Raw genomic sequence first — 26,837 nt, 5'->3', positions numbered from 1 at the left:
CCAGGTCATCGAGGTGGGGGGGTCCATGGAGATTCCCCCTCCCCGCACCAGCCTCTGGTATCATCCCCTCCGGCCACTTCAGCTGGTTATTCAACCCGTTTGGGCCTCTGCAGCTCGGCGTGGCAGCTATTTTGAATGCCACCACACATGCACAAATGGCCCCTGGGAGGCCAAATCAGCTGGAGGGGGTGATAACGGAGGCCAGTGGGGGGAGGGGGAACCTCCATGGGATCCCCCCACCTCGACAACCTGGAAAAGGTAGAAAAATATTTTTTGGACCAAAATAAATAACAAAAGAACTTGCGAACCGCCCTGGATGGAACCAAACCGGGGGGGTGGGGGTGGGGACAGGACCCATTTCTATGCACATGTGCACATCCATGCCTGAAGCCCCTTTTCTGCCCTGAATCTGCCCCAAAGATGCGCAAACTTCAGAAATACTTTAAAAATCAATCCATTGCCCAATCACTCTGAGACCTGGATGGTAGCAGGCACCCATGGGGCACTACCACCCAACCCACTATGACACTCCAGGGAGGCACCCAGAGGCAGAAATTGGCACTGTCTGCCCCCATTGTCCCATAGGGTGGATGCAGCACACATCAACAAAAACAGCAGAGCTTTGCAAAGAACAAGGTTTCCAAAGGTCACGCACATCCACTGTGTCACTTGCCATATCCACCATCCCCCCCTCAGAAATGCAATTGATCTACACACAACAGTGTGAAACAACAACAATGAAATGCAATGCAGGGTAACAGCAGCAGCAACAAGCAAGCAAGCAAGTGTGGTATTACAGATGCAGCAGAGTAGGGCAGAATAGGACCAACAACAGCATCAAATGTGCGCTGCCCTCCCTCCTCCAAGCATTTCATCAGCAAGCAACACACAACTACATCTGTGGCACCCGGCCATAAAAGCGGGTTAAGTAGGCATGCAAAACAACATTCTGCCAGTGGAACAGTGAGGTTTGGCCCCCCTCCCACCTACACAAGTAAAAGAGTGATGATGGCAACAATGGCAAGCAATCTACAAGCAATTTACTTTGCTTGTAGCAATCTACAAGATGCAAGCAATCTACTTTGAATAAAAATGATGCTGCTGCTAGAAGTCACAATATGGCCCAATATTCATTGCAAAAAAGTCCAGAGAGAGAGAGAGAGAGAGAGAGAGAGAGAGAGAGAGAGAGAGAACCTGTCCTGTGCCCATCCATGAGTCCCCCAAAATACAGGCACAACAACAAACCATCCAAGGCATTTGAATTGCATAATATATATACTGCTAGGCTTGAGATTATGTAGGCAGCAAGCACAGCATTCCTGTGCATGTGTGCTCTGCAAAAGGGTTAGTGAGTTTAGGGTCAATTTTGGCCATGGCCTCAGAATGCTGCAGTTTGAAGTGGGGGTGGGAGGTAAATGGGTGCAGGGAGGAGTAATGGGGATCCCTCCCACACAGAACTAGTGGTGTGCATGGAACCGCACCTCCATGGGATATCACTGGGAAGGGTGGATCTTTAAGGGTGGGGGAGTTTGTACTTACCCCTCCCACCATTTTTCTCACATCAGCGCTCCCCATTTTGTAAGCATTTGGAGTGGCAGGGTACCTTCCTGCTGACCCTACCCTCGTTCCTCGTCAAATGGCTTCAAAAGCCTCACTGCGCATGCACATCTCACTGCGCATGCACATCACGCATGCAACGCACAGACGTGACCATGCTGCCCCAAATGCTTACAAAACGGGGAGTGCTGGAGGGGGGGAAGTGGTGGGAGGGGTAAGTACACCCTCTCCCACCCTTAAAGATCCACCCTCCCAGTGCCGGACCACCGAACCGGCCCCAGGTCCAGACCAGTCCAGAGGCCCTTAGAATGGGCCTTCTAAGACTGGTCCTTGCACATCCCTACACAGAACCCATGTTTAAACTTCTTCTAAACTAAACAACACACAACTTTTTAAATTCAATTGCAACCCAAAACCTCCCTCCAAACCGGAAACACTCCCAAGAATAAAGAATTCCAAAGGATTGTGTGTGTCTGTTTGTGTGAAAATGGAGTACACTCACTCAGTCTAGGGCTTCACCCATGTTGCGTGTCCAGTTGTCCACTTCGGTGGTCTGGCCTCTGAGTCTACACTTTCTTCTTCAGGCTTCTTCTTGACTTCTCCTTCTCCTTCTTCAGATTTGGGGGAGCTGGGGCAAAAGGCTTGAAAATCTGGGGGGAAAGGGGGTGGCTGGCCAGGTGGCCAGTGGCTGGGGCTACTGGCACAGACAGGCAGTGATTCTCAGTCTCAAGGGGGTGAAAAAAGGATTCCTCTTAGGATTCAACAAAAAAATAAAAAAGCAATGCAGCAGAGAGATAATTTTAATCCATTCCCGTGCTGGTAGCCGTGCCAGCCATTAGCCAGCAGGGGCAGGCAGGCTGGGTGGGCAGGCTAGGCTCAGACAGACAAGGCAGAAGGCAATAGGCAATAGGCATGGCATGGCATAGTGGCAAACAAGGCAAAGCAAAGCTCTCTCTCCTCTTATGAGGTAGAACAAGGCAGAATAGCGGCTGCTGCCTCTTTAAAACTTATTGAATGAAAAATCACTCCAACTCCCCCTTCACCCTTGCCCCGTCTTCGACCCCCTGGCCAAAGTGGGGCCAGTCAGGAGTGCCAAGAGCCAAAACAGCCAATTGGGAACAAGGAGGCAATTGTCCGCCGATCAGCCCATGCTTTCCTTTACCAATCTGAATGCTGGAAGGGCGGAAAAATCAAATCGACATCAAACACAAAATGGAGACTGCACTCAGAGATCACCACAAAATGGAGGTCCAAATCAACAAATATTTTGGATCCAAAATTCAGGTGTTTTGTTTCCAAAACTTTCGGAAGTTGCAATTGGGCGATTTGTTTTGTATACAAATCGCCCAAAACGGCCTGATTCGGGTACAGTACGTTCTGTACCCAAAACGTTTTGCACATCCCTAATTTTTTTTTACAATGTTGTAGTACTGTAATGCAAATATAACACCCAAAAGAAGGCATCAGAAATGTGAATGGCCCCTTACTGAGAGCGCAGGGACTGCCATATCAAAACACAGACAGTATAGAACAGGCCTGCTCAATTTTGGCCCTCCTGTAGATGTTGGCCTACAACTCCCATAACCCTTGACTATAGGCCACTGTTGCTGGGGATTATGGGAGCTGTAGTCCAAAAACAGCTGGAGGGCCAAAGTTGAGCAGCCCTGGTATAGAAGCATACTTAACTGACATATAGTGACACTGTTGTAGGGTGTAATCTGGAAAGTGTTCTGAATAGGGGTGGATAACTCACTTCGAAGGGAGTAAAAACTGGTAACATAAGTAATTACCTGAGATCTAGTCTTAAACATTATTCAGAAGGAGCAGCTTTTGTTTCTGAGGTAATATGCATAATTGTACCTCTATTACATGCTTTCCCAATTATCCACTTAGGCAAACTAACCATTTGCTGAATTATTAACTCGGAATCTATTCATTGTTTTATTTTCCCAGAGACAAATATCCCTGCCCTATATATTCCAGAAGCCATCTAATGGTCCAGTGGGAAATGACCTGCCTAGCAAGCATGAGGTTGCCAATTCAAATCTCCACTGGTATGTTTCCCAGACTATGGGAAACACCTATATCGGGCAGCAGCAATATAGGAAGATGCTGAAAGGCATCATCTCATACTGCGCTGGTCCAGATGGGCTGGACCAGGTTGAAACTACTGAACACGTTTTACTATTGTGTTTGTTTTATAAGGATATCCATGAACGATTTATTACACCTCTATTATGTAAATTTCCAGGTCGACAGGATCAATTCTATTGCTCTTTGTTGCTTTCAGATTCGGAGTCTGCAGTTACATCTACAGTTGCTAGATACTGTGCTGCTGCCATTAATACCCGTCAGCGGATGATTAAAAAGGGAATTTCGTTTTAATTTATAATATCCATTTTATTGATATTGATACATTTGTATTTTAACTAATTTTCTTAATTTTATTTGCTGATTTTTTGTTCTGGTCGGTGTCCGTAACAATAAAGACTGACTGACTGATCTGCCCGGTCTTGAGAGTTTGAGGTTTTATACTCCAAAACTACCTTACATTGTTAAAATGATAACACTCAATTTATGGGTAATGTTTTCTAAACTGACACTGTTAGAGGCTCCCCACCATTGAACAAGATCTTCATCACTTTTTGGAGTGATTAATGGGCTAGAAAAAGACAGTTTGGCTTCTTTCTCATCCTTCTACAGCCTGGAAAATGTTTTAGTTTGGGAAATAAAGCAAATGTACCCCCAACCTCATTCTGCCTTAGGACATTTAAAAAACAAACATTTAAAAGAACATTTATAGGTGATTATTAAAGGTTTGTTTACAGTATAATCAGAAAGGGGAACAATATCTCCCATATTGGTGGCGCAGTGGTAAAACTGCCGCCCTGTAACCAGAAGGTTACAAGTTCAATCCTGACCAGGGACTCAAGGTTGACTCAGCCTTCCATCCTTCCGAGGTCGGTAAAATGAGTACCCAGAATGTTGGGGGCAATATGCTAAATCATTGTAAACTGCTTAGAGAGCTCTGGCTATAAAGCGGTATATAAATGTAAGTGCTATTACTATTGCTATTGCTATTATCAGAAGTATTCCCTCCCCATAACACCATATCTAGTCAACATGCCCAATGAGGAAATAAGGCAAACCAAGAGGAGAAATGAATAAATACTGAAGTGGGGGAATTAGAGGAAGAAATTTTTACACATGGGTGAAATGCTGTTTAACATCTACATGAAACCACTGGGAGAGGTCATTCATGCATATGGACTGCAGTGTCATCAATATGTGGACGACAGCCAGCTCTACCTATTATTTAAATCAACCTAACCCCTGACTAGAAACAGGGTGTTTTTTTAAATTGTGGTCTCTCAGCTTTGGAACACTCTCCCAGAAGAACCTCACCATACTCCTCCCCCTCAGGGTTTTTTAAAGCATTTTGAAACCCCATCTCTTCAGAGAGGTTTTTTTAGTGTTTTAACGGCAGTCTTAACAAGTCCTGCTTTTACTTATTTTATTTATTATCATGTAGACTATTTTATCATCTTTGTAAGCCACCCCAAGCAGTATTGCACTTGGAGGCACAGGGCAGAAATATGTTAAGCAAATAAACAAACAAAACCATTTCTAGACAAAACCATTTCTGGTTGCTAAATTGTGTTAAATTTGTCTGCAAGTTCTCTCCTGTGGTGTATCATAAGGTCATTAATAGACAATGAATTTTCTGTCAGTTCTACAGACCAATTTTCAATATAGATAGAAACTGTGATTTCCTGAATGCTTTTTAAAACTTACTTAAATAATCCTTATTGTCCATTTCATTGAATTTTTCCATTTTTTAAAGAAACAAATATCATTAATAAAATGACACCAGGTATTCATTAGAGTAATAAATATAACTAGCTGGGCTGGGCGCCTCTAGTTTGCCAACCCGCCACCAGCCTGTCGCCATCTTCTTCACCCACCCAGAGCTGCCTTCTTCTCCCCCTTCCCGCCCAGAGCTGCCTTCTTCCTCTTCCCCTCGTGTCCTTATCTTCTTCTTTTCTGCTGCCCGCCTCCGCTGCCGTTTTCTAGCTGCCCGCCTGCTGGCCAGCCATCCAGCTTGCTGGTCACAGCCACCTGCCCGCCCAGCAGATGCGGCCCCCTCCTGCCTGTGGTTTTCTTTGGCCAGCCACTGGGCCGGCCACCACCAAAACCGCCATACTCTTCCTCTCGCCCATCCCTGTCGCTATCGGCAGCTGCTCGCAAACTCTCACAAGAGCTGCCACACATGGGGTATATCTAAGAGAAATATAAAGAAGACTAGCTGACCCCACACAGAGCATCTGTGTGCTCTTTAGAGCCGGCGGTTACCTCCCCCCCCCACACCTTCTGTCCCAGTCTCCACTTCCAGACCCAGCCGCCTCTCATCCCTACTGCCACTTCTGTCCCCTCCCACTTTTTCCTCCCCCTCCTGGACCTTGCCTCCGCGGTGGGCTGGGCCCGCCGCTGCCTCTGGCCTCTGTGGCCAGGCCTGCTGCTGCCGTGGCAGCCAATCCTCCTGGGTGCGCCTCAGCCAATTAAGCCCATCCGCTGCCCAGCCAATCAGCTGGGCACTGGGACGCACATTCCAAGGCACACCCAGGAGAATTATATAGATAGACAGTGATCAGCATATACTACAGTTAAGATGATAGATACATCATAGACAAAATACATTTGCTTTGCTATTAATGATAGTCCTAGCTGTATAGTTTAACTAATCTCATTTTGTTCTTTCAGGCAGATGCCAAATACAAAAAACATCGTGTAGTACAGCACAGACATCGATGAGCTACTCAACAAACCTAAAAGATACATCTGGAGATGGATGTGCTTTTGTACAAATCCTTTCTTTCAGGGGTCATGTGGTTGCTGCTGGTACTCTTTGCAATGCCTCTATTGACTTTCGTATATGTCTACATATCTATCTTTATCGTCCTGATCTACGACAAGACCGTTAACTTAAAGGGAGATTACACCAATCACTGCACAACACTTTTGGCATACCTCTGGGACATCTATGGAAAAATATGGCATGGTAAGCACTGTTTCATTTTTTGTTGTGCCTTTTTTGTTACCAGGCTTAGTGGTTTTCTGAAACCAGATGAAATGGCAAAAGCACACCATTAGATTACAGAAACCTAGATCTGAATCCACAGATGGGACATAAAAGTTGTTGTAACACTTTCTGCTTGATAACAAGTAGTGCTTGCATAATTTGCATTAAATTCTGGGTCATACTACTGATTAGGGGGCCCTTTTTTTTTTTTTTTTGCACTTTGCCTCCCAAAGGAGCAAAGTACACATTATAAAAAATGACTGAGTATGGTATGTGTGAGCCATTTTTTGCAAATAATATAAGAGGGAAGTTCAGACGGGGACTTCAGCATGGGAGAAGGAGAGCTGTGCTCCTGCCATGATTCCAATCCAGATCGGGGACTACTGTTTCCACTGGGAGAGAAATGGGAGGGCCCAAGTTCTGTGGTAGAGCACATGCATTACCTAGTGAAGGTCTTAGGTTCAATTTGGTATTTAAATGTAGACTGGGGGAAACAGATGTCTGAAACCCAGTCAACAACAACAACAAATATTTATATACCGCTTTTCAACAAACGTTTCCAAAGCAGTTTACATAGAGAAATAACAAACCAACAAAGATGGATCCCTGTCCCCAAAGGGCTCATAACCTAAACTGAAACACAAGATAGACACCAGCAACAGTTACTGGAGGATGCTGGGGATGGATAGGGCCAGTCTAGAAACCGAGCACTGCACATCCATGTAGACAGTATTGGGCTCTGATCTTGCACGAGGCAACGTCATGTTGAAACTCCTTGCTGCCTTGTAAGACCATGAGTCTGAATGACAGGGTATACATTTTTAAAATAAATCAATAACAATAAGTTCCACAGGGAGGAAGCTAATGAGAACTTTCTCCCAGGGAAAACAGCAGTCATAGCAAGGGAGGAAGAACAGGATGATCAGGAATGAGTCGACAGCAGAGGCAAGGCATTAAAGCTCCACACCATGGTTCTAAAATTGATCATTCCCTCCTGTGTATGTAATTTGCAAAAACAAAAAAACAAATCCCCAAGCATATCATGGCCAAACCATGGGTTGCATCTAAAGGTTCCTAGAAAGAGTCTTTTCTCTGGAGAAGGAAACTTTGGATGCAGCTGTATGCATTCCACACACAGGGGCGTATCTAGGGGTAGGGCAGGCAGGGCACATGCCCCGGGCGCCACTTGAAGGGGGGCGCCATTTTGTAAAATTAATTTAAAAAAAAAAAAAAAGGCTTCCAAAAACAAAATGGCCACCGTGCCTGCTCAAATGGCCTCTGTGAGGCTCTAGGTCATGCCAGGCTTTGCAGAGGCCATTTGAGTATGCGCGGTGGCCATTTTGTTTTCAGTGGCCTTAAAAAAAAGATTATTTTAAAAAACGGCCATTGTGCATGCTCAAATGGTCCCTGTGGGGCCCTAGAGGCCAGCGGGGTGAGGGGAAATCTTTGCAAACCCCCCCAGCCTTTAGGAAGCCCCCCAAAGGGGCTACGGGTAAAAATAATAATAATAATAATATAATATAAGACACTGTACACATATTCAGATTGGCACTATGTACAGAGAATCAGGGCTTGAGAATACTGAGCTGACGCTTAAGAGCTAGGATTGTATTCATTTGCTCTTACTTTGCTTCTTGTGATAAGTGAGTTAAATGTGATGTATTGCTTATATGGCTATTAATGGTGAGTTTGTCTTTGAATCAGTGTGAAACCCTTAATATTAAGGCCCACTGGGAGTTTCTTGCTCTCTTTCTCTCATTTTAACTGTCTTTCTGAAATACTAGAATATATTCCAAGCAGTGACACAGTTTACTCTGCATATCCTTTAATTATTTACAGAGTATCTGGGAAAAGTCAAATTCTCCATTGATTTTTAAAACTTATGTAATGGTGATGCTACAATGCATAGTAGAGAGGCACTTCTGTTTAGTTTTCCAAGTACATCTCCACATAGTATTTGGGTATTTCATGAGCCCCAGCATACTGAAATTTGTAGTTTTCCAGCATTTTAAAGGAATTTTTGAAGTGTTTAGATTCTTTGGTGTCTTCATTACACACCTTCATTTTTTCTGTTCATTTTGACCCCACTGAATTAGTGGCATCCCATGTGCCAACTACCCCCCAACCCGCAAGCCACTGGGTGTTCAGTTTATATTTTAGGAATGTCTGAGGTGTTGAGATTATTTGGTGTGTAAATAATTCTCTTAGGGATTCATTGAGGAAAGGTTATTAGCCACCAAAGAATCTAAATACTTTTTTTAAAAAAATCCCTAGAACATAAACTGAGTAGTACCCCACTGCCATGAGGATGGGAGAGGATTGTAGTTGGCGCATGGCAGTTGGCACTTTCCAAAGACAGTCAAAATGAATAGAAGAAATGAAGGTGTGTAATGAATCCTCATAGGGATTCATTGATGAAAAGTTATTATACACCAAAGAATCCAAACACTTGGGGGGGAAATGACCACACTGCTGCAATAGTAACTCCACTTCTACAAGGGCTAGAGCTTAGCTTTAAAAAAAAGAAAGAAAGAAAGAAAGGTGGGAATCTGGGGAAATTGATAGGAGGAATCTGAATCTCAAATCAATTTGAATAAAATCTGATGTGATTCAATTTGGACCTGAATCTAGCAAATGACCACAGAGGCAATTTGTTCTGTCTCCAGATCACCTGAATCAGCTAGATTTGGATACAAACCAATTTGTACCCAAATCAATTTGCACATCCCTACATGTTATGTGAGAGATCTATGGCTGGAACTTACTTCTTTTTATTTTTAACTGAAATGCAGTTGCGGCCAATTTGTTCAGAACAGCTTAGCAGGCACCTGTATTTCACTCCCCATGGGGCAAACAGCAACTTGGGCTGTGCTTAAGGAGTCAGGTTACACATACCCCACAGTGCCACCCCCCCCAAAAAAGTAGGCGTCCCCCTGAAGCTGCATTTCAATTAAAAACAAGTTGATAATGTAGCATCAGGTACTACATCTCCCTGATCTGTTCCCCGGGGTAGCAATAGTTATTGTACTAATGCGTTGGCACTAGAGATAAACCATTGTGTTGTGCAATACTCACTCAACTTCCTTGTGTGTGCTAAGGAAGGGGTGGCAAGTAGACTGTTCCTGACCCTCAGTGCCTCATCCTCAGAGCTGTAGAACAGGTGCCCCCTCAAATATGCTAGTGAATGTTTGCTCCAGAAAATCAGTGCAGTAGTGTGTGTGTGTGTGTGTGTGTGTGTGTGTGGGCGTGCCCATGTGCTGCAACATTAACCTGTAAAAAGCAAGAGTTATATATGATCAGAGACTCTACTTTAATGGTTTCTGCACAAGCCTCAGCTTATACCATAGCAACAAGAATGTGAGCTAAAGAAAACAGAACAGAACAAAAATACTGTAACTACAAATATTTGAATCTGATGATCTGCTATGTGACTGGTAGGACTATTCAAATCAAGTGTAAGATGAGTTCTCAAAGATAACAGACACCATAAAGGAAATAGAACTGGAAATTTATTATGAATTGATGTGCTGTTTGAAAGGTTTCAGACAAAACGGATGCACAGAGCAAAAAATAGATGCCCAAATCAGAAAACATTCACCCAAGAATTCTAAAGAATCACAAAGTTAAGCTGCTGGTTATGATGTGTAACATGACTATCAACACTAACATTCCAGAATATAATTTCAGTTATATATCAGTATACTGATCCCCAGCATACATTTCTTCTTGTAAAAGGAGTCATGCGGGCGATTTAGATCAGAGCTGCAGGAAAGGGCAGTAGAGTATTGAAGAGTACTCATCGTCACATCCCATGGCAGTCAGTCCATGGGAGAAGGTTTTCCCTTTATCCAATCTCACATCTATGTGCCTTCCTGCTATTTTGCCTTGGTGATCCTTCCACGAGGCGAGGTGAGGTGATGTATGCAAAACATATGTCTCACTTTTAGTTCTATAACCTTATTTTCTCTCATCTCCCACTCAATGTTCCCTCTAACAGAAAATCCCAGCTGTTCTTGACTACAGCTCCCAGCATCCTCAGCTAGGATGAGCCCACTGCAGCTAGGGATTCTGGGAGCTGTAGTCAACAACATCTGGGAATCCCTCTTACAGGGAACACTGCTCCCACTGTCTCTCTTCACTCCCTTCAGCTCAATCCAGCACTCTGTTGCAAAAATAATCCACCTCTCTTCTTGCTCCATGTCAACACTTCTTAAATCCCTATATTGGTTTCCCGTCTGCTCCCTGATTCTGCATAAGCTTTTCTCCTTTCCCTTCAAAGCCTTCCATGGCATCACCTTACCCCGCTTATTTCTCCATTCTCATATTCTTACACATCACTGCCTGTGAACTTTTCTTATCCATCAGTCCTAAGCTCAACCATCCAAGAGTTTCCTATTCCTTCAAATGATTTCATTCTTTCTCCCTTGCTTCTTCTTATGCCTGGTACTACCTCCCAGGAAACCTTATAAAGTCATCTCTCATTTCCTTTCAGCTCCTCCTCAAAACCCACCTTTTCTGTCAAGCTTTTAGCCCAACCACGTAGTCCTCATGGTTTTCTGTAGGTAAGCCTACGTAAGTGCACATCAAATAAGAACATTCTTCTCCAGTCTTTCCCTGAATCTACTTACCCTGTTCTTTCTCTGTTGTCTCTTTTGAGTGTTTTCAATTCTGAGCCTTGGAATAGGGATTTAGAACAGATATGATCCCCATATTTACCTTAAATCTATATCCTAGTAACTGATCAACTTTTTGAAACACGTTGGTGTCACAGTAAGCCTAAGGAATGACTGCCCTCATCCATACCAATGACACCATTCTGCTTTGTATCCAAAACAGGTTATGAGGTACATGGTATAGAAAATGTATCAGAAGGACCAGGTCTTATTATTTATTACCATGCTGCACTTCCTGTAGACTATCTATTATTTTTAACAAGGCTATTTCTCCTGAAGAAGAGAAAATGTCGTACAGTTGCTGATCGCTTTGTCTTTAAATTGCCAGGTAAAATTATTTTCATATATTGTAATTATTACAGATGGAAGAGACATGCAAATAAACATTGGCTCACATCCTAATGAACCACACCCAAGGAGGCACTGTGGGGATGCAACACACGCAACTCTCACAGTTCCTTTACATGCACAGGAATGTTGCACAGGGAGATGAAACTTCCCAGCTTTCCCAACAGTGATCTGCCCAGAAACGTCCCAGAAAACTCCCAACAATGATATGGAAGAGAGGAAACATGTCACTTCCTCTCTTTAAGATCATTTCCAAAGCATGTGTAGAGCTGGTAAGTGTCATACACTTGCACAACAGCACATGCATGGAGGGACTGCAAGAGTTGTGTGTGGGCCCCATTCCCATAGTCCATCAGAGAGAGAGAGAGAGAGAGAGAGAGAGAGTGTAACTAAGTTGTCTCTTGTTTGAAATCCTGTACTTCCTAGTCAGAAGTTACACATTGTTATTCAGACAGCCATAGTAGGTTCAGATGACCCAGAAAACCATGGTGTGTTGATCATGAATATATAGCTAACCCTCCCAAGCCTATCCTACCACATTCTAGTTTGAGAATGGCTTCACCATTTTGGCTCATCTGGACCCAATGTTGCTGTTTTAACTGTGGCTTACAAATCATGGCTAAATAAGTATGAAACTAGAGTTGAAACTTTATTTCACACCCTGGTTTAATCATGGATTGTAAACCACAGTTATACAGCAGCTCTGGGTTTAGACAAGTTCACTATCAAAATTTGTTCTATCATTTGCAATGTCCCTAAAATTGTGTGGATGGCAGAGTAAGATAAATACCAGAGGTGTGCATGAATCAGATTCTACTATTTGATTCAAGCTTGAATCAAATTGCAGAATCATCAAACTGATTCATCAAAAACAGCCAACTTGGCTGTCTGTCAAATCAACCTCAAATCATCTGAATTGATTTGGGTGCTTCAAGTGCCATTTTGAGGCCCGTTTTTCAGGGGAAATGGGCCTCAAAATGGCACTTTTTCCCCTGGGAGAGCTGGTCTACCAGTTGGGGTCGACAGGTAGACCAGCCGTCAACTCCAGATCTAGCATGTCAGTCCGCCTCAGAGGTCTGGTCTACCGGGTACAGCAGTCATCTGAGGTGTGCAGATGCACCAAGTATGAGGTAGAGCCCTGGTCTACTCACCTCACACAGTGGGTAGACCATCCACTCCGGACATGGGGCTTAGTACTGGATAGACCAATCTTCTGAGGCAAGCAAGTTCTAAGTCTCTCTGGCCAAACTAGACATGATTGGTCCCTACAGATATGAATATTTTAAAATGTAAATAGCAACCACATTGGGCCAGGGGGGTGAGTAGTGGTGGCAGTTGCAATGGCTTGTATTAGGACAATCCTATATGAAGAGGAGGCTTCCACCCTTTGCCATGGCTGTGCTCCTGATCTAGATCAGGGGAGTAGAGTGTGCAGTTTCTATTTGTCCTGGAAGGCAAACCAACTGAGCTTCTCTCCTGGGGCAAACAACAGCCAACAGACTGTGGCCTTAGAAAGGAGAAAAGGTTAAAAACTCCTCCTCACACCCTGGTCCCAATACATAGTGGAGACACTACACCTGCTTTATATTTAAAAACACGCATGCAAATATCATATTTACTTGGGCTGCAAACCTGACAGGTTGTTATAATGACATCAATTCTGGGTCATATCAATGTCTTCTCTGACAGAGCATTATATTTTTCAAAGATGTATTCTGCTTCTAACCAGAATGCTCTCTAGAAACACGGCCCAAGTCACCCCCACTCAATGACAGCAGGCACATGGTGTCTGCACATATGTGGGTGACATTTGCATGGCCAGCATGGTGTTGCTGACCACATAAATGGCACCCATGCATGTGCAGATGCCATGACTTGCATGGTGGAGCTGTGCAGGGGTACTTGGGCTGCATGCCACCCCAGCAGGATGCTGATTGGGGTGGTGGACCCCAGATCAGAAGCTGCTCTCCTCTTTCTTAAAGCTCCCACTTCATACTCCCAAACAGTGCTCAAGCCACATTTTGGGCATGCCCCTAATACCAAGAAGGAGTTATGATTCACCATATTACTAGATAATTAAAATTACTGGGACAGGAGGAAAGCAACTGATTTGACTTGATAATCAACAGTCCAGTTTCATCTTTCTAGATATTAGTACTACATTTCTATAAGAGAAGAATAAACTTATGATATGTCACTTTCCACTGTACTGATACCACACTTCATTCTTACAGGCTATAAAAAAATTCTAGAGGTATTGTATATAATGGCTGGTACAAAGGAAGATTGTCTCAGTGTCCTGAAAGATGGTCATTTGATAGCAATTGCACCAGGAGGAACACGAGAAGCCCAATTTAGTGATCATACCTATAAGACTATATGGAGAAACCGTATAGGCTTTGCTAAGATTGCCATAGAAGCAAAAGTGGTGAGTACTAGTAAGTGTACAGTGGAGCACCCAAATTTAATCTTCCATAGTATTCCACACTGACCACCTTTAAAAGTGGTATAATTTGCACTGTATTTATCAACATGCTCCTTGTACCTCAAGACAGTTATTTCTCCTGATCTGAATCTATAGTATTTATCTGTCTGGCATGCCTTCTTCTAACCCATTTGACAGATCCTTCAGGGCCCATTCTTCTGCTACCAGTCTGTCGGTATAGGTCGATGAATGTGATGCTGATATAGTAATACCTGTATACAGGAAATCACCGAGTAGGGCAGTGCTAGCCCCGGTAGGGCTGGTCGTGAGAACTGTTGGGATTGCTCTCGATCCTGACACTCTTCTACCGGGCAGGCCAGGTTTGAAACTCAGGCTAAAAGTGAGGTAGGAGGATGCATTTGTGCCTGCTACCTCACTGCCCAGTAATGTGGGTGAGTGGGCTTCTGGCAGCTTCTTTCAGGCTACTGAAAGCGATACTCACCATAGAGCCAGGGAGAAGAAGTGGCCCAGCAGCTGGGAGATACCCCAATGCACAGAAGTTCTCACATGGTGCATTGTGGGATAAAAGAACATAACAAAAACCCTACTGGATCAGGCTCAAGGCCTATCTAGTCCAGCATCCTGTTTCACATAGTGACCCACCAGATGCCTTTGGGAAGCCCACAGGCAAGAGCTGAGGGCATGTCATCTCTCCTCCTGTTACTGCACACGATCGATGCATGATTTCCTAGACCTCTATCATGTCTCCCCTCAGTCATCTTTTTTCTAAACTAAAAAGTCCAGGGTGTTGTAGTCTTGCCTCATAAAGAAGGTGCTCTAGGCCCCAATCAACTTGGTTGTCCTCTTCTGAACCTTTTCCTGTTCTGTAATATCCTTCTTAAGAAATGCAGACCAGAACTGTTTGCAGTACTCCAAATGTGGCTGCACCATAGTTTTGTATAAAGGCATTAAAATAGTAGCAGTTTTATTTTCAAACCCCTTCCTAATGGTTCCAACCATGGAATTGGCCTTTTTCACAGCTGCCACACAGTGAGTCGATACTTTCAAAGAGCTGTCCACCACAACCCCAAGGTCCTTCTCCTGGGAGCTCAGACCCCATCAGTCTACATGTGAAGTTGGGACTTTTTTTTTTTTTTAACCCCAATACGCATCACTTTACAAATGCTTACATTGACCTGCATTTGCCATTTTGTTGCCCACTCCCTCAGTTTGTAGAGATACTTTTGGAGCTCCTCTAAATCCATTTTAGATTTCACTACCCTAAATAGTTTGGTTTCATCTGCAAATTTGGCCATTTCACTGGTTACCCAACTTCTAGATCATTTCTGAACAAGTTTGAAGCCTACTCTGAAAAGAGCAGAAGCAGATTCAGGGAGGTAAGCAAACTTTTCTATAGAAGAAAACAACAAGCCTTTTTCCTTCAAACAAGCTAGCCGGAGAAGGGGAGATTTTGAGAGGCTGGTTTTGCCACAGCTAGCATTTGCCAGGGCTTGTTTTGGGAGCTCTGTGAGACCTTTACTTAAGAAGCCTGCCCTAGAGCCCTGGGTGATGAGTAATAATAGACAAGTCCCCAACCTCCCTTGAGTGGGCAAGGTAATTGAGAGGCTGGTGGCTGATCAACTCCAGTCAGTTTTGGAAGATACTGATTATCTAGATCCATTTCAACCTGGCTTTAGAGCAGGCTATGGGGTGGAGACAGCCTTGGTCAGCCTTATGGATGATCTCAAGGAATGGACAGAGGAAATGTGACTCTGTTGGTTCTTTTGGACTTTTCTGCAGCTTTCGATACTATCAGCCATGGTATCCTTCTGGATAGTTTGAGGTATTTGGGAATAAGTGGTACTGCATTGCAGTGGTTCCATTCCTGTCTCTTGGGTATATTCTAGATGGTGTTGCTAGGAGATAATTGCTCTCTCAAATGAGAACTATTGTATGGTGTCCCCTCAGGGTCCATCCTATCTGATGCTTTTTGACATCTACATGAAACTGCTGGGTGAGATCATAAGGAGATTTGGAGTAGGGTGTTATCAATATGCGGATGACACCTAAAATATCTCTCTCCAAGACATCATCATTGGGTAATGGCATAACCCCCTACTTACAGGCAATCATGGACTAGATGAGGAATAATAAATTGAAACTGAATCTAATCAAGATGGTGGTACTCATAGTAAGGGCTCAAAATTTGGGGGACGTGATAGATCTTCCTGTTCTGGATGGGGTTGCAGTCCTCCCTCCACAAAGGAACAGTTATGTAGCTTGGGAGTGCTTCTGGATCCAGGCCTCACTCTGGTATCTGAGGTTGAGGCTATAGCCAGGAGCCCTTTCTATCAACTTCAGCTGATACAACATCTGCATCCGTTCCTTGAACATAATGATCTCAGAATTGTGGTGCACTCTCTGGTAACTTCTAGGCTTGACAACTGCAATGCACTCTACATGGACTGGGTTACCTGGGAGAGCACCTTCTTCTGCATGAACCCCTCGGCACATTAAGGTCAGCGAGAGAGGTCCGTCTCCTGATGCCACCATCTCACCTGGCAGAGATTTGGGAGTGATGTTCTCTGTAGTGGCTCCTGGGCTGTGGAATGCACTCCCTATAGATATCTGTGGCCTCACATCTTTGACAGCCTTTAAAAGATTCCTTAAGACACTTTTTTTTGGCCTGGCTTTTAGTAATCTTGGAATATTTTAAATTGATCTACCTCATTGTTTTAATAGTTTACTTTATTGTATTTTTATTGTATTCATGGTTGTGAATCACCTAGAGCCTTTGGAGTCAGGAGGCATATAAATAAATCACACACACACACACACACACACACACACACACACACACACACACACGGAATGGAACTATGGGAAACCTACTAGGTAACATAAGAAGATGACATACATTTTGAATCAATCTACATTTTCTTCAGTTTCCCAGTTATTTTAACAAAAGTTGAGGCTGATATTTTCTTCCTGTTCTCATGATCCCCCCCCCCATTAGCCCATCATTCCTATGTTCACACAGAACGTTCGTGAGGGATACAGGACATTTGGAAAAATACGTAAGATTGATTTTATATTATTTATCTATTTGAAAGAATGCTTTGATGTTTAAAGGAGCTGCTCTGTGTCAGTAGGATAATAGATTGCTATATATTGTAGAGCAGAGGTAGGGTGAAGGTAGATTGGGATCTTTTTGTAGATATCTAGCAAGGCCAGCCCCACCATTAGGTAGGGTGAAGCAGGCTGCTTCAGGTGACACATTGTGGGCCATCATAGGAAGGAAGTCAACTCATTACCACACTGCTTTTTTAGTTCCTTTCCAGAGACCGCTTGGCCACAGTTACTCATGCTCTAGTAACCTCTTGCATAGATTACTGCAATGCAGTATACATGGGGCTGCCTTTGAAAATGGTCCAGAAACTGCAGCTGGTACAAAATAGGGCTGCAAGATTATTAACTGGGACTGAACATTTTGATCATATTAACCAGTACTTCATCAGCTGCACTGTATCCCAGTCCATTGCTGAGCCCAATTCAAAGTGCTGGTTTTAACCATTAAAGGCCTAAATGGCTTGGGACCAGGTTACTTGAGAGAGTGATTTGCCCCATATGTCCCTACCCTACCTTAAGAAAACTTAAGGTTTTCTTCAGAGGCCCTCCTCTGGGTGCCCCTGCCAAACAAGGAGAGGTGGGTGGCTACCAGGGAGAGGACCTTCTTGGTGGTTGCACTCCATTTATGGAATAGCCTCCCCAGTGAGGTTCGCCTGGCTTCATCACGTTGTTCTTTTAGACTCCAGGTAATGACCTTTTTGTTGACACAGGCCTTTTAAATTTGGATTTTTGAATTCAGGTTTTCAGATTTCAGTTTCTAAGCTGTTTTGTATTGTATTTTGTATTTTCTTTTTACCTTTTTTTGTCTGTTATGATTTAATGTGTTATGTGTTGTTATTGTATATTTCAATCCTCTGTTGTGAGCCACCCAGAGAACCATTTGTTATGAGGTGGCTAACAAATAAGGTTTAATATTATTATTTCCAAATAGAAAAAAAAAAGTGGAAGAGTCAGAGATTTGAAAGAATGAAAAATGAGGAGTGTGATTGTAATAGACAAGAAGAGAAAAGAGAAAGAATGGACTGAAGTGGGCATCATCTGGTGCTTTGCTTCAAGCACCAAAATATCATGAACCAGTGCTAATCTCTGGACAATTAAAGTAGTAGTTTAGTCATGGTTTCCAACTTCCAATTGCTCCAAGAAGAGCAATAAACGAAAATCTCTCCACCATACATTGGACTGCTGAAACTAAGAAAGAGGTGAAACCAAGAGTCCATTTGTGCATGAAAAGACTGTGAGCTCAGTTCTAGTACTGAAAACAAACTCTTAGACTGAGAATATGCTTAGGGGGGCACCTTCATCCTTAATTCTTAGTCTGCCTCCAAACCAGATTTTGCATCTGGTTTCTTGTTGCTCCTTGGTGTTCCAGGGGCAAAAAAGAGTTCCCACAGCTCTGAACTCTGCCCACCCAGCTATACATAGCAATTCTCTGTTTTTGTTTTCAACAGGCAACTGTTATTGCAGGGTAGTACTTTTGCACTAGAAGTGGTACAAAGGTGGACCTCATTATCCGTAGGGGTTCCATTCCTGCCAATTTCTGTGAATAGCGAAACCACAGATAACGAGACCTCACCAATGGCAATTTTGCCCTGGAGTGCAAAAAAAGGGCAACAATGCTTTAAAAAGCAGAAATATGTGAAATTAAATACCATGTTGTCCTCTCCAGGTGTCCAACTGTTCAGCAAAACTCCAAATTCTACTGATTTGCTGTGGAAAATTGCAGGATTTTTTTTTTTTTTTTTAAGCCACAAAATAGCTTCTTTGAGCAAAATGGTGGCTGGAAATGACCTCAAAGGTCATTTCTGTCAACCTAGGACCGCGTATACATGGATTTTAACCATTTTTTGCATCCGTGTATACCAAGGTTGGGTATCCATTGTTGGGTGAAGGTACCTAAAGTGACAAGGTCCACCTGCACATGAAAAGTCTGTTATTTCTGTCTGCAGACAAGTGTTCTGCAGATAGAAATTGCACAAGAAATTGCACAATAGAACAAGTGCACATTGTTCTCTAGAAATTATAAATATTGGTACATTTATTTTAAGGTTATGTCACATGTACTTTTTTTTTAAAAAAAATCATGCACACTTGTTTTTTTATCAGCCATTCTTATCAGGGTCTAACTAGGTTTTACAGGAGATTCAGGGCTGCCACTGACCTGTGTCTCCTCCATAACATGACATAAAAGAAATGCATGATGTGATCTCATCAAGATCAGCGTTTTTCCATCCCCAGCAAGAGGCAGCCAATAAACTGATTGGAGGTGGGGAAATGCTGAATGTGATGATGTCACATCATTTCTTTTAACAGATATAACATGAGAGATAGATGGGGGAAAGGTTGGCAGAACCAAGACACCCCCTGTAAAGTCCATAGTTCGACCTCCTTTGTTCTAACAGAATTTCATCTTCACCTTATCTCCATGCATTCACTTGAAAACTATCTCTCTGTACGTGAATATGTGAACATTACTATTTCACACAGAGGTAATGCAAAGGCTGTATGAATCCATTCGATGGCCACTGCTTCCTGTGTATGGTGGGTTTCCAGTCAAATGGCGCACATATCTAGGAAAGCCTATACCATATGATCCAAATATAACTCCTGAAGAGCTGGCTGAAAAGGTAAGCTATATATGGATATGATCCAGTTAAATTTGGTGTTCCTTGACAAGTCATTATTTCTCAGATTTGGATCTTACCCATATAACAATTGTCAAAAGTGTTTTTCTTTGGATGAAAGAAACTGATATTTTAAAATATTGGGCTCACCAAAGCACTGTGTGAGCATTATGATGATCAGCAAGAGGAAAAAAGGCATCTGCCCTGTCTTATCTGGGACACAATAGCATATCAGACAGAATCATGCTCAAAAGTCATTCTCCGCCAATAGAATATATGGCATCAACTGATCAAGTACAGAGCACACTCCAGTCAAAGTAAACTACTTTAACGTCTTCTTGCACAGTATACAGTCTAGTACTCAGACAAATACACCTTCTGCTCATATGAGGGGAGGAGTGATTTTTGTTGATCCTGCCTTCCTTCTTCCACTCTCCTGTGCCCCTCCAAAATGTGTCCCTGAACATCCCACAATGCTCAGGGGCATATCTTCAGGGTCTGCTGGGGGCTGCAGGGAAGAGAAGAGGATAGGTGAGAATAACTCTCCCCCCATCATTTGAGTGAATAGTTCCATTCGTGCAAGTGCTAGTTTGGATGCTACTCAGTGATATCAATGAGAAATATTTCAGCGTGTCTTAACTTTCCCACTGAAATCAGCAAAATTAAAAGTGCTTCAGTTTGGCTGAATAGTACCCAGAGTTCTGATCAACTTTTAAGTAATAGTTAGCTAGTGGGGCTATTCTGACGATCAGCAATAATCGGGCTAGCCTCCGCTAGCCCAATTTTTGCCGATCGTCAGAACCACCGGGCTCGGCTGCGAGCCCGGTGGTTCTGAAGCGGGTAACCCGCTCAGGAACCCCTGGTCAAAAACCAGGTTTGTGGAGCAAGCACTGTGCCTACTCACGGTTAGACTTCCGGAGGGGAGGCAAAAATCCACCTCCCAGCTCCAGGGGTCTCCCCAGTATGTCCTGTGCACTCATGCAGGGCATACTGGGGCTTCTGGGCAGCCCCCGACCTCCTCAGCGCCCACCGGCTCCATCTCGGTGCCGGCCATCGTGTGGGTGGCCGATCCAGCCGCCCAGGGCTCCCTCCCCTCCCTTGTGAGCGGGGAGAGCAGGCTTAGCTCGCTCTTCCCACTCACAGCCCCAAACCAGGTCTCACAGATCGTGAGACCCGGTCCACTGTATTCATATTGGGTTGACCTATAACCAGCTAAAAAAAAAAAAAAAAGTTGAACTTGTTCTTGTTATTTATACTGCAGTATCTCAAGACTCGCACACGAGGTGGGGGGATCCTGAGTATAAGGCAGGGGAACCACCTTGCCAGGAAATGCCAGATAATAAAATTCCACTCTCCAATATCGTGATAACATTTATTCTGAACAGAACTGTTGCTTCTGCTTCTTTAAAATTAGGACTGAAATTCTTATATAGTGCAGTGGCCTATTCTTTAACATGAGGAGAACCTGAACGTGCTTTTTGTTTTCTTAACAGGCAAAGATTTCTCTTCAAACTTTAATAGAGAGACATCAAAAATTACCAGGGAGTATAGGAACAGCTCTTTTGGAACGATTTTATACAAACTCAAAGAAAGATTAGTAGCATTAAAAGAACCATGAATGGTTCTTTGCTGAAAATGTAATCACCAATTTGGTTATTACTGCCATTGTCAGACTTTTGTCTCCTAAAATTGTTATAAAGTGTGCTTGTCAAGTTCCAAGATTTTTCAGATGATTTATTATTTCACCATATAGCTGCACATGGATGGAACTCTAAAATGTATTTTTGTAATGTTGGGATATTATTTGCAAATAGCTCTCAAACAACCAAAAAGCACCGTTTGTTTGCACAGATGCCTTATCAATGGCGCTTGTGGTGGCTGGTAGATCCCTCCATTCCACACCTTGAGGATATTTTATGACGACATCGCTTGAAAGTATGTATCAACGGGGTCAGGAACCAGGCCAAGGCCACAAGCCAGATGTCTTGAGAAGTGGAACGTGGGGAATATAGCACTTGGAAGCAAACCGGAACCTTTGGGGTTAAAAGTAACATTTTGGCTTGTATACAATGCGCAGGTGCAAAAGTTGTTGATTGCACAGTATAAAAAGATGGATGGCCCTCCAGAGGGGAGTGGCCCCACCCAGGAGCTTTTGCTAGCAATGAAATAAAGCTTTGTTTGAAATTTTGATACGGGTGTCCGGCGGAAAATAGCTAACCAAGAGACAAACGAAAACTGACAGAGAGAAAAATCTCACTTCTAATAGTAGCATATGAGAATATTTATAAACACAATTCAGAAATACAACTACGCCCCCCCCCGCCCAACCCTCTGGGGGCGCGGATTTGGTGTTTTGGATGTAACAGCAAACTGTGGCTTGGCACTACATTCCCAAGCTTGGAACTCATATGGTCCCTCTTTCTCCTTCACATGCAGAGACTGCTATCTTATTTTCTGATTTGAGGCAAGCCATAGTTTGCAATTTCATTTAAACTAATTCAGATGAAATAGCAAACCAGTTCTAGCAGGCTTCCAGTCCAATCCCAGCCTAATTCTTCCTAGGCCCTGCCCAGGGGCGTAGCAAGGTTGGAATGGGCCCAGAGACAAGATTTTAAAATGGCCCCCCCCCCCACTCAAAGTCCAGGGCCTCCACACACCCCAGGCCCCCAAGGATTTAAGTCTGATATTCCAAAATAAGTATGCTGCCTGCAAATACATTTCACTGAATACACACACGCACACGTCACAATATATAGTGATATACATTGAGTACTATACATTTGTTTTACTTTTAATGCCTAGAACACACTAGAAAGATGAATGATTAAAATGGATCCCTCGCTGCAGATTAGCAAAGGAGACTTTCAACCATGCAGGGTGAGCCTATGTTTGTTATCTCAGAATTCTGAACAAATTCAGTCAAGTTCGATTCCAGGAGGTTTTTCACAGGAGGCTTTTAAAGCCCTTTAAGACACATCTCCTCTGGAATAGAGGTGCTGCATTCACATGTTGGCCAGATTTACCCTGAAGTCCCTGCAAGTTATTGGGGAGCAGTTCACACACAAGAAAAATAAAATAAAATAAAAGCACAAGCCATGCTTCACAGTTCTCACTCAGACCTTCTGGGTTGCAAAACAACTTGAACATAAGTGCATTTATAAATGAATGAATGAATGAATGAATAAAATAAATATAACACTGTTTCTTCCAGAAGTTTTTGTAATTTTCTGCCATGAAACAAGCCACTTATAGGCCTTTTTAGATAGTTTTTTTTAAGCCAGCAAATTTTCAAAGCTGTTTCAAAATAAATATTCAGAGACTTCTCAGTCCCTCCCCCCCATATCAAAGCCCTATGGCAAGCAGATGCCTATATATCCGGGGGGCGGGGGGGGGGGGGAAGGTAACCACAAAAAGGAGTTCACACTCTACCTGGCAGCAGGGGGTCTTCTGCTGCAGAGAACAGTGGTGGCCACTCTGGCTGCCTCCTCCTTCCTGGCTGGCTTGGGCCCTACTCGAGTTCAGGCTTCACAGAGGCCTACACCAGACCTCCGTGGAAGCCCCGCCCACCGGCCGATCAGCTGAGAGGCGGGAGAAAAGGAGCTCTTTGCAGCTTGTCTGCTGCCTGCATTGCCGGCCAGGAGAACAAGCTGGAGAGACGGCGAACAGGGCAAGTGGCTGAGGGGCCTTGGGGCTGGGCAGGGGGCAATGGGGAGTCACGTGAGGTGCCTCTGGGGGGCCCCTCCAGGCAGTGGGGCCCCCAGACAACTGTCTCCCCTTGCCCGATCGTTGTTACGCGCCTGGCCCTGCCCTTGCAAAAGGCAGAGTATAGTAGCTTATGCCACCCCAAAATATATGTCCTGCCACATAAGGCTGTGCAGTTGTATTGGTCCGACAGGCATGTCAGACCCAATATGCCCAATGTTGGGCACTTGCAGAATGGACTCCACCATTCTGTAGGGATTCTAATTGTAGGGATGCCTGACAGTCAGAACTCTGACTAAAATCCTTCTTGCCATGGAATTTGTCAGAACTCCACACACCCACACCCACACCCACACCCACACACACACACACACACACTGCCTGGTCCTCATTCCCCACCTTCCTCCACCTTCTCCCTGTCTCCCACCCTTATCTGGGACTCCACGGTAGGGGAGGGAGATGGAAAGAGATTGGAGGAAGGCAAGGAAAAGGCGGAGAAAGGGAGGGATATGGACAGGGCAGTGAGAGAGGGCAGGAGTCCAACAAAATATTGGGGAAATGTTGGAACCAATATGACCCAGCCATAACAGTTTTTGAGGGTCTATGTCAGTCTTCCCAACAATTCTTCTGTCTGGTTGTGTAGAAACCAACATTTTTTCTGCTGCATAGGCCTATTCTCAAATATTGGTTTCATTTATGAATAAAACACAAAACTGGCACCCCAAACTGGAATGTAGTTTTATTTTTTTTCCCTGAACTGGAACAGAATTTGAATCATTATCTGAAAGTTTCTGTTGAACAGATTTATTTTTAAATAAGGTTACCAGATCAGAATAAGGACACACACACACACAGAGACACAGCAAGGGGAGAGGTGCCCCATGTTCATGCCTCTCCCTAGTGACCCCTTGGAGTGTTAAGTTAAGTTAAGACTGCTAATCCGAGGCTCCATTGACAGCACATCTTTTGGAGCATAATCCCCTTGTGCATGCTTTGCTTTACTATTGAAAAGGTTCATTTATCTCCGGTAAGGTAGGAATGGATCCAGTTATCAGGTTACTTCAACATCTTTATTATGGCCCAAGACCAGGAAAAGAATACTATAATAATACAGCAGCCCAAGTTGAACAGTTTTCCCAATTACTTCTCTTTAGGGAGGAACTACAATTGATTTGATAAAGATCTCATGACTGCAAAAAACACCCCTGTCCTAAATTTGGGATGAATATGCCCGCAAATATTCTACACACATTCTCAGGGGGTGAGGGGGATACGAAGTGAGAATTCTAAGCAATTCCTTCTACACTCCAAAATATTTGGAGAATATTCTTTTAAAAAAAAAAAAAAAGATCTCCCTACAGACTCATTTGCAAATGAAAGGTTAACTTTTAACCTACTGGCAAATGTAGATAAGGTTGCTTGTCCAGCAATTATCACCCATTATCATTGTAACTTTGTGTCTTCTCACAGACTTAATTTACAGATTCACTGTAAAACAAACTCTTGATTCAGCTGTGCCTGATTCAGTAAGACTGCTTTTTTTTTTAATTAATCGCAGCCTGTCTAGAATCTTCAGAGCATGAATGTTAGCTTTAAGGAACAAGAGTAGCCCTCAAGACACACACCTCTCCTCTCCCCTTTCTGCAAGCTGACATTGAAAAGCAGAATTAAAAACACAACATTGTAGGCCTGATGGTAGCAGTTAATTGGGAGGAGTAAACAAGCTCTGTCAATAGAGGGAGAACTGGATGGTTGATGGTGTTCAGGTGGCCATGATCAAAACAGAATATTAAATTTTAATATTTACTAGCCGGACTGGGTGCAGAGCATCTGCGCCTCTAATTCTCCCCCATCCCCCATCACTGCCGTCACTCCCCCCCAGCTGCTCCCACCTGGCTGGCGCCCCTACTCCTGGAGCTGCTGCTGCCAGGCCACCCTTCCTTTTGTCTGGCAGGTGGGCTGGAGAGGGAGTGTGCTGCCCGCCTTTCCGCCACCTGCTGGTTTCCCCCGCCTGGCCACCAGCCACTGCCACTGCCCTCTTCCACCCAGCGGTCTCTGAGTTTACTCTTTCTTGACTTCTTCTTCTTCTCATTCTTCAGATTTGGGAGGGCTGGGGGGAAAGCCTGGAAAATTGGGCGGGGGGTGGTGGCTGGCCAGGTGGCCAGTGGCTAGAGGGGCTGGTGGCTGGCACACAGCAGGCACAGGCAGGCAGTGATTCTCTCAACGGGGTAAAAAAAGAATTCTTCTCAAGATTCAACAAGAAAATAAAAAAGCACTGCAGCAGAAATCGATTTTAATGCATTCCCAGACAGGGGCAGGCAGACAGGCTGGGTGCTGGGTGCTGAGCTCAGGGTGGCAAGGCAACAGCATGGTTGCAAGCAAAGAAAAGCAAAAGTTCTCTCTTTCTTCTAGTATGAAGCAGAACAAGGCAGAAGGGTGGCTGGCAGGCTGCTGCCTCTTTAAATCTGAATGAATGGCAAAATGCATGAATGAATCACTCCTTGAACTCCCTCCCTCCCTCCCACCCTTGCCCCTTCTTCGATCCTTCCCCTAACCAATGTGGGGTCACTCAGAAGTGGCAAGAGCCAAAGGAGCCTATTGGGAACAAGGAGGGAATCATCAGAAGATCAGCCCATGCTTTCCTTCACTGCTCTGAAGGTGGGAAGTTCAAATGCAGATTAAACACAAAATGGAGACTGACTCAGAGATCGCCACAAAATGGAGGTCCAAAACAACAAATCTTTCAGAGCCGAAACAGGGACAATATGTTTTGTTGCCCAAACTTTTGGATGTTGACATTGGGTGATTTGTTTTGTACACAAATTTCCCCAAACAACCCATTTTGGGTACAAATAGTTTTGTACTTGAAAAGTTTTGCACATCCCTAATACTTACATACCTCTCTTCAACAAGTTTTCAAAGTGGTTTACATACATAAATAAGATGTCCCCCTGTTCCCAAAGGGTTCACAATCTAAAAAGGAACATAAGGCAGATACCAGCAACAGCCACTGGAGTGATGCTGTGTAGGGATGTGCAAGACCAGTCTGACTGTCTGCGGTCTGATGGTTCAGTCCGGGGCTTTGTGGGTCCATGATCAAACCAAGGCCCCCCTCCCCCAGTTCCGTCAGACCGGAACTGGACCGCCGAGTCCAGTCCGGCAAGACCGCAAAATTTTTCCTTAAAAAAAATTAAAGTGTTAAAGTTGGTACGTGTAGCCCCTTCGGGGGGCTTGCTGTAGCCGTGGGGGAGGGTGTGTCTGCATGGGTTCTCTCTCCACCCGCCAGCCTTCCTCATCACCAC

At 44.0% G+C, this 26,837-nt stretch overlaps 2 protein-coding genes across 11 annotated transcripts in view; one reads left to right on the top strand and one right to left on the bottom strand.

Moving 5' to 3' along the window:
- Positions 1 to 23,349, bottom strand: part of LOC128324682 (transmembrane protein 68-like) — a 48,945-nt gene extending 25,596 nt beyond the window's left edge. For 3 of the 10 annotated variants that reach the window (XM_053249503.1, XM_053249509.1, XM_053249504.1), the window contains exons 1-2: positions 5,353 to 5,554; positions 2,060 to 2,730 (exon numbers count right to left, since the gene is read on the bottom strand). The gene's annotated coding sequence lies outside the window, so the exon portion shown is untranslated. Of the gene's footprint in view, positions 1 to 2,059; positions 2,731 to 5,352; positions 5,555 to 6,016; positions 6,252 to 23,262 lie in introns of those variants that run through there. The other 7 variants (XM_053249502.1, XM_053249510.1, XM_053249501.1 and 4 more) reach the window with 6 other exon arrangements.
- Positions 6,442 to 21,431, top strand: LOC128323223 (transmembrane protein 68-like). Its single transcript, XM_053245952.1, has 6 exons — positions 6,442 to 6,616; positions 11,474 to 11,638; positions 13,893 to 14,086; positions 17,100 to 17,160; positions 19,697 to 19,836; positions 21,327 to 21,431. The coding sequence occupies exons 1-6, from the start codon at positions 6,442 to 6,444 to the stop codon at positions 21,429 to 21,431; spliced, it is 840 nt and encodes a 279-aa protein (XP_053101927.1).
- Positions 23,350 to 26,837: the final 3,488 nt, after the last annotated feature.

Source organism: Hemicordylus capensis, chromosome 4 (assembly GCF_027244095.1).
Source record: "Hemicordylus capensis ecotype Gifberg chromosome 4, rHemCap1.1.pri, whole genome shotgun sequence".
NCBI classification, from domain to species: Eukaryota; Metazoa; Chordata; class Lepidosauria; order Squamata; family Cordylidae; genus Hemicordylus; species Hemicordylus capensis.
Note: the sequence above shows the minus strand (reverse complement) of the source record. Positions and strands in the feature narration are given on the sequence as shown.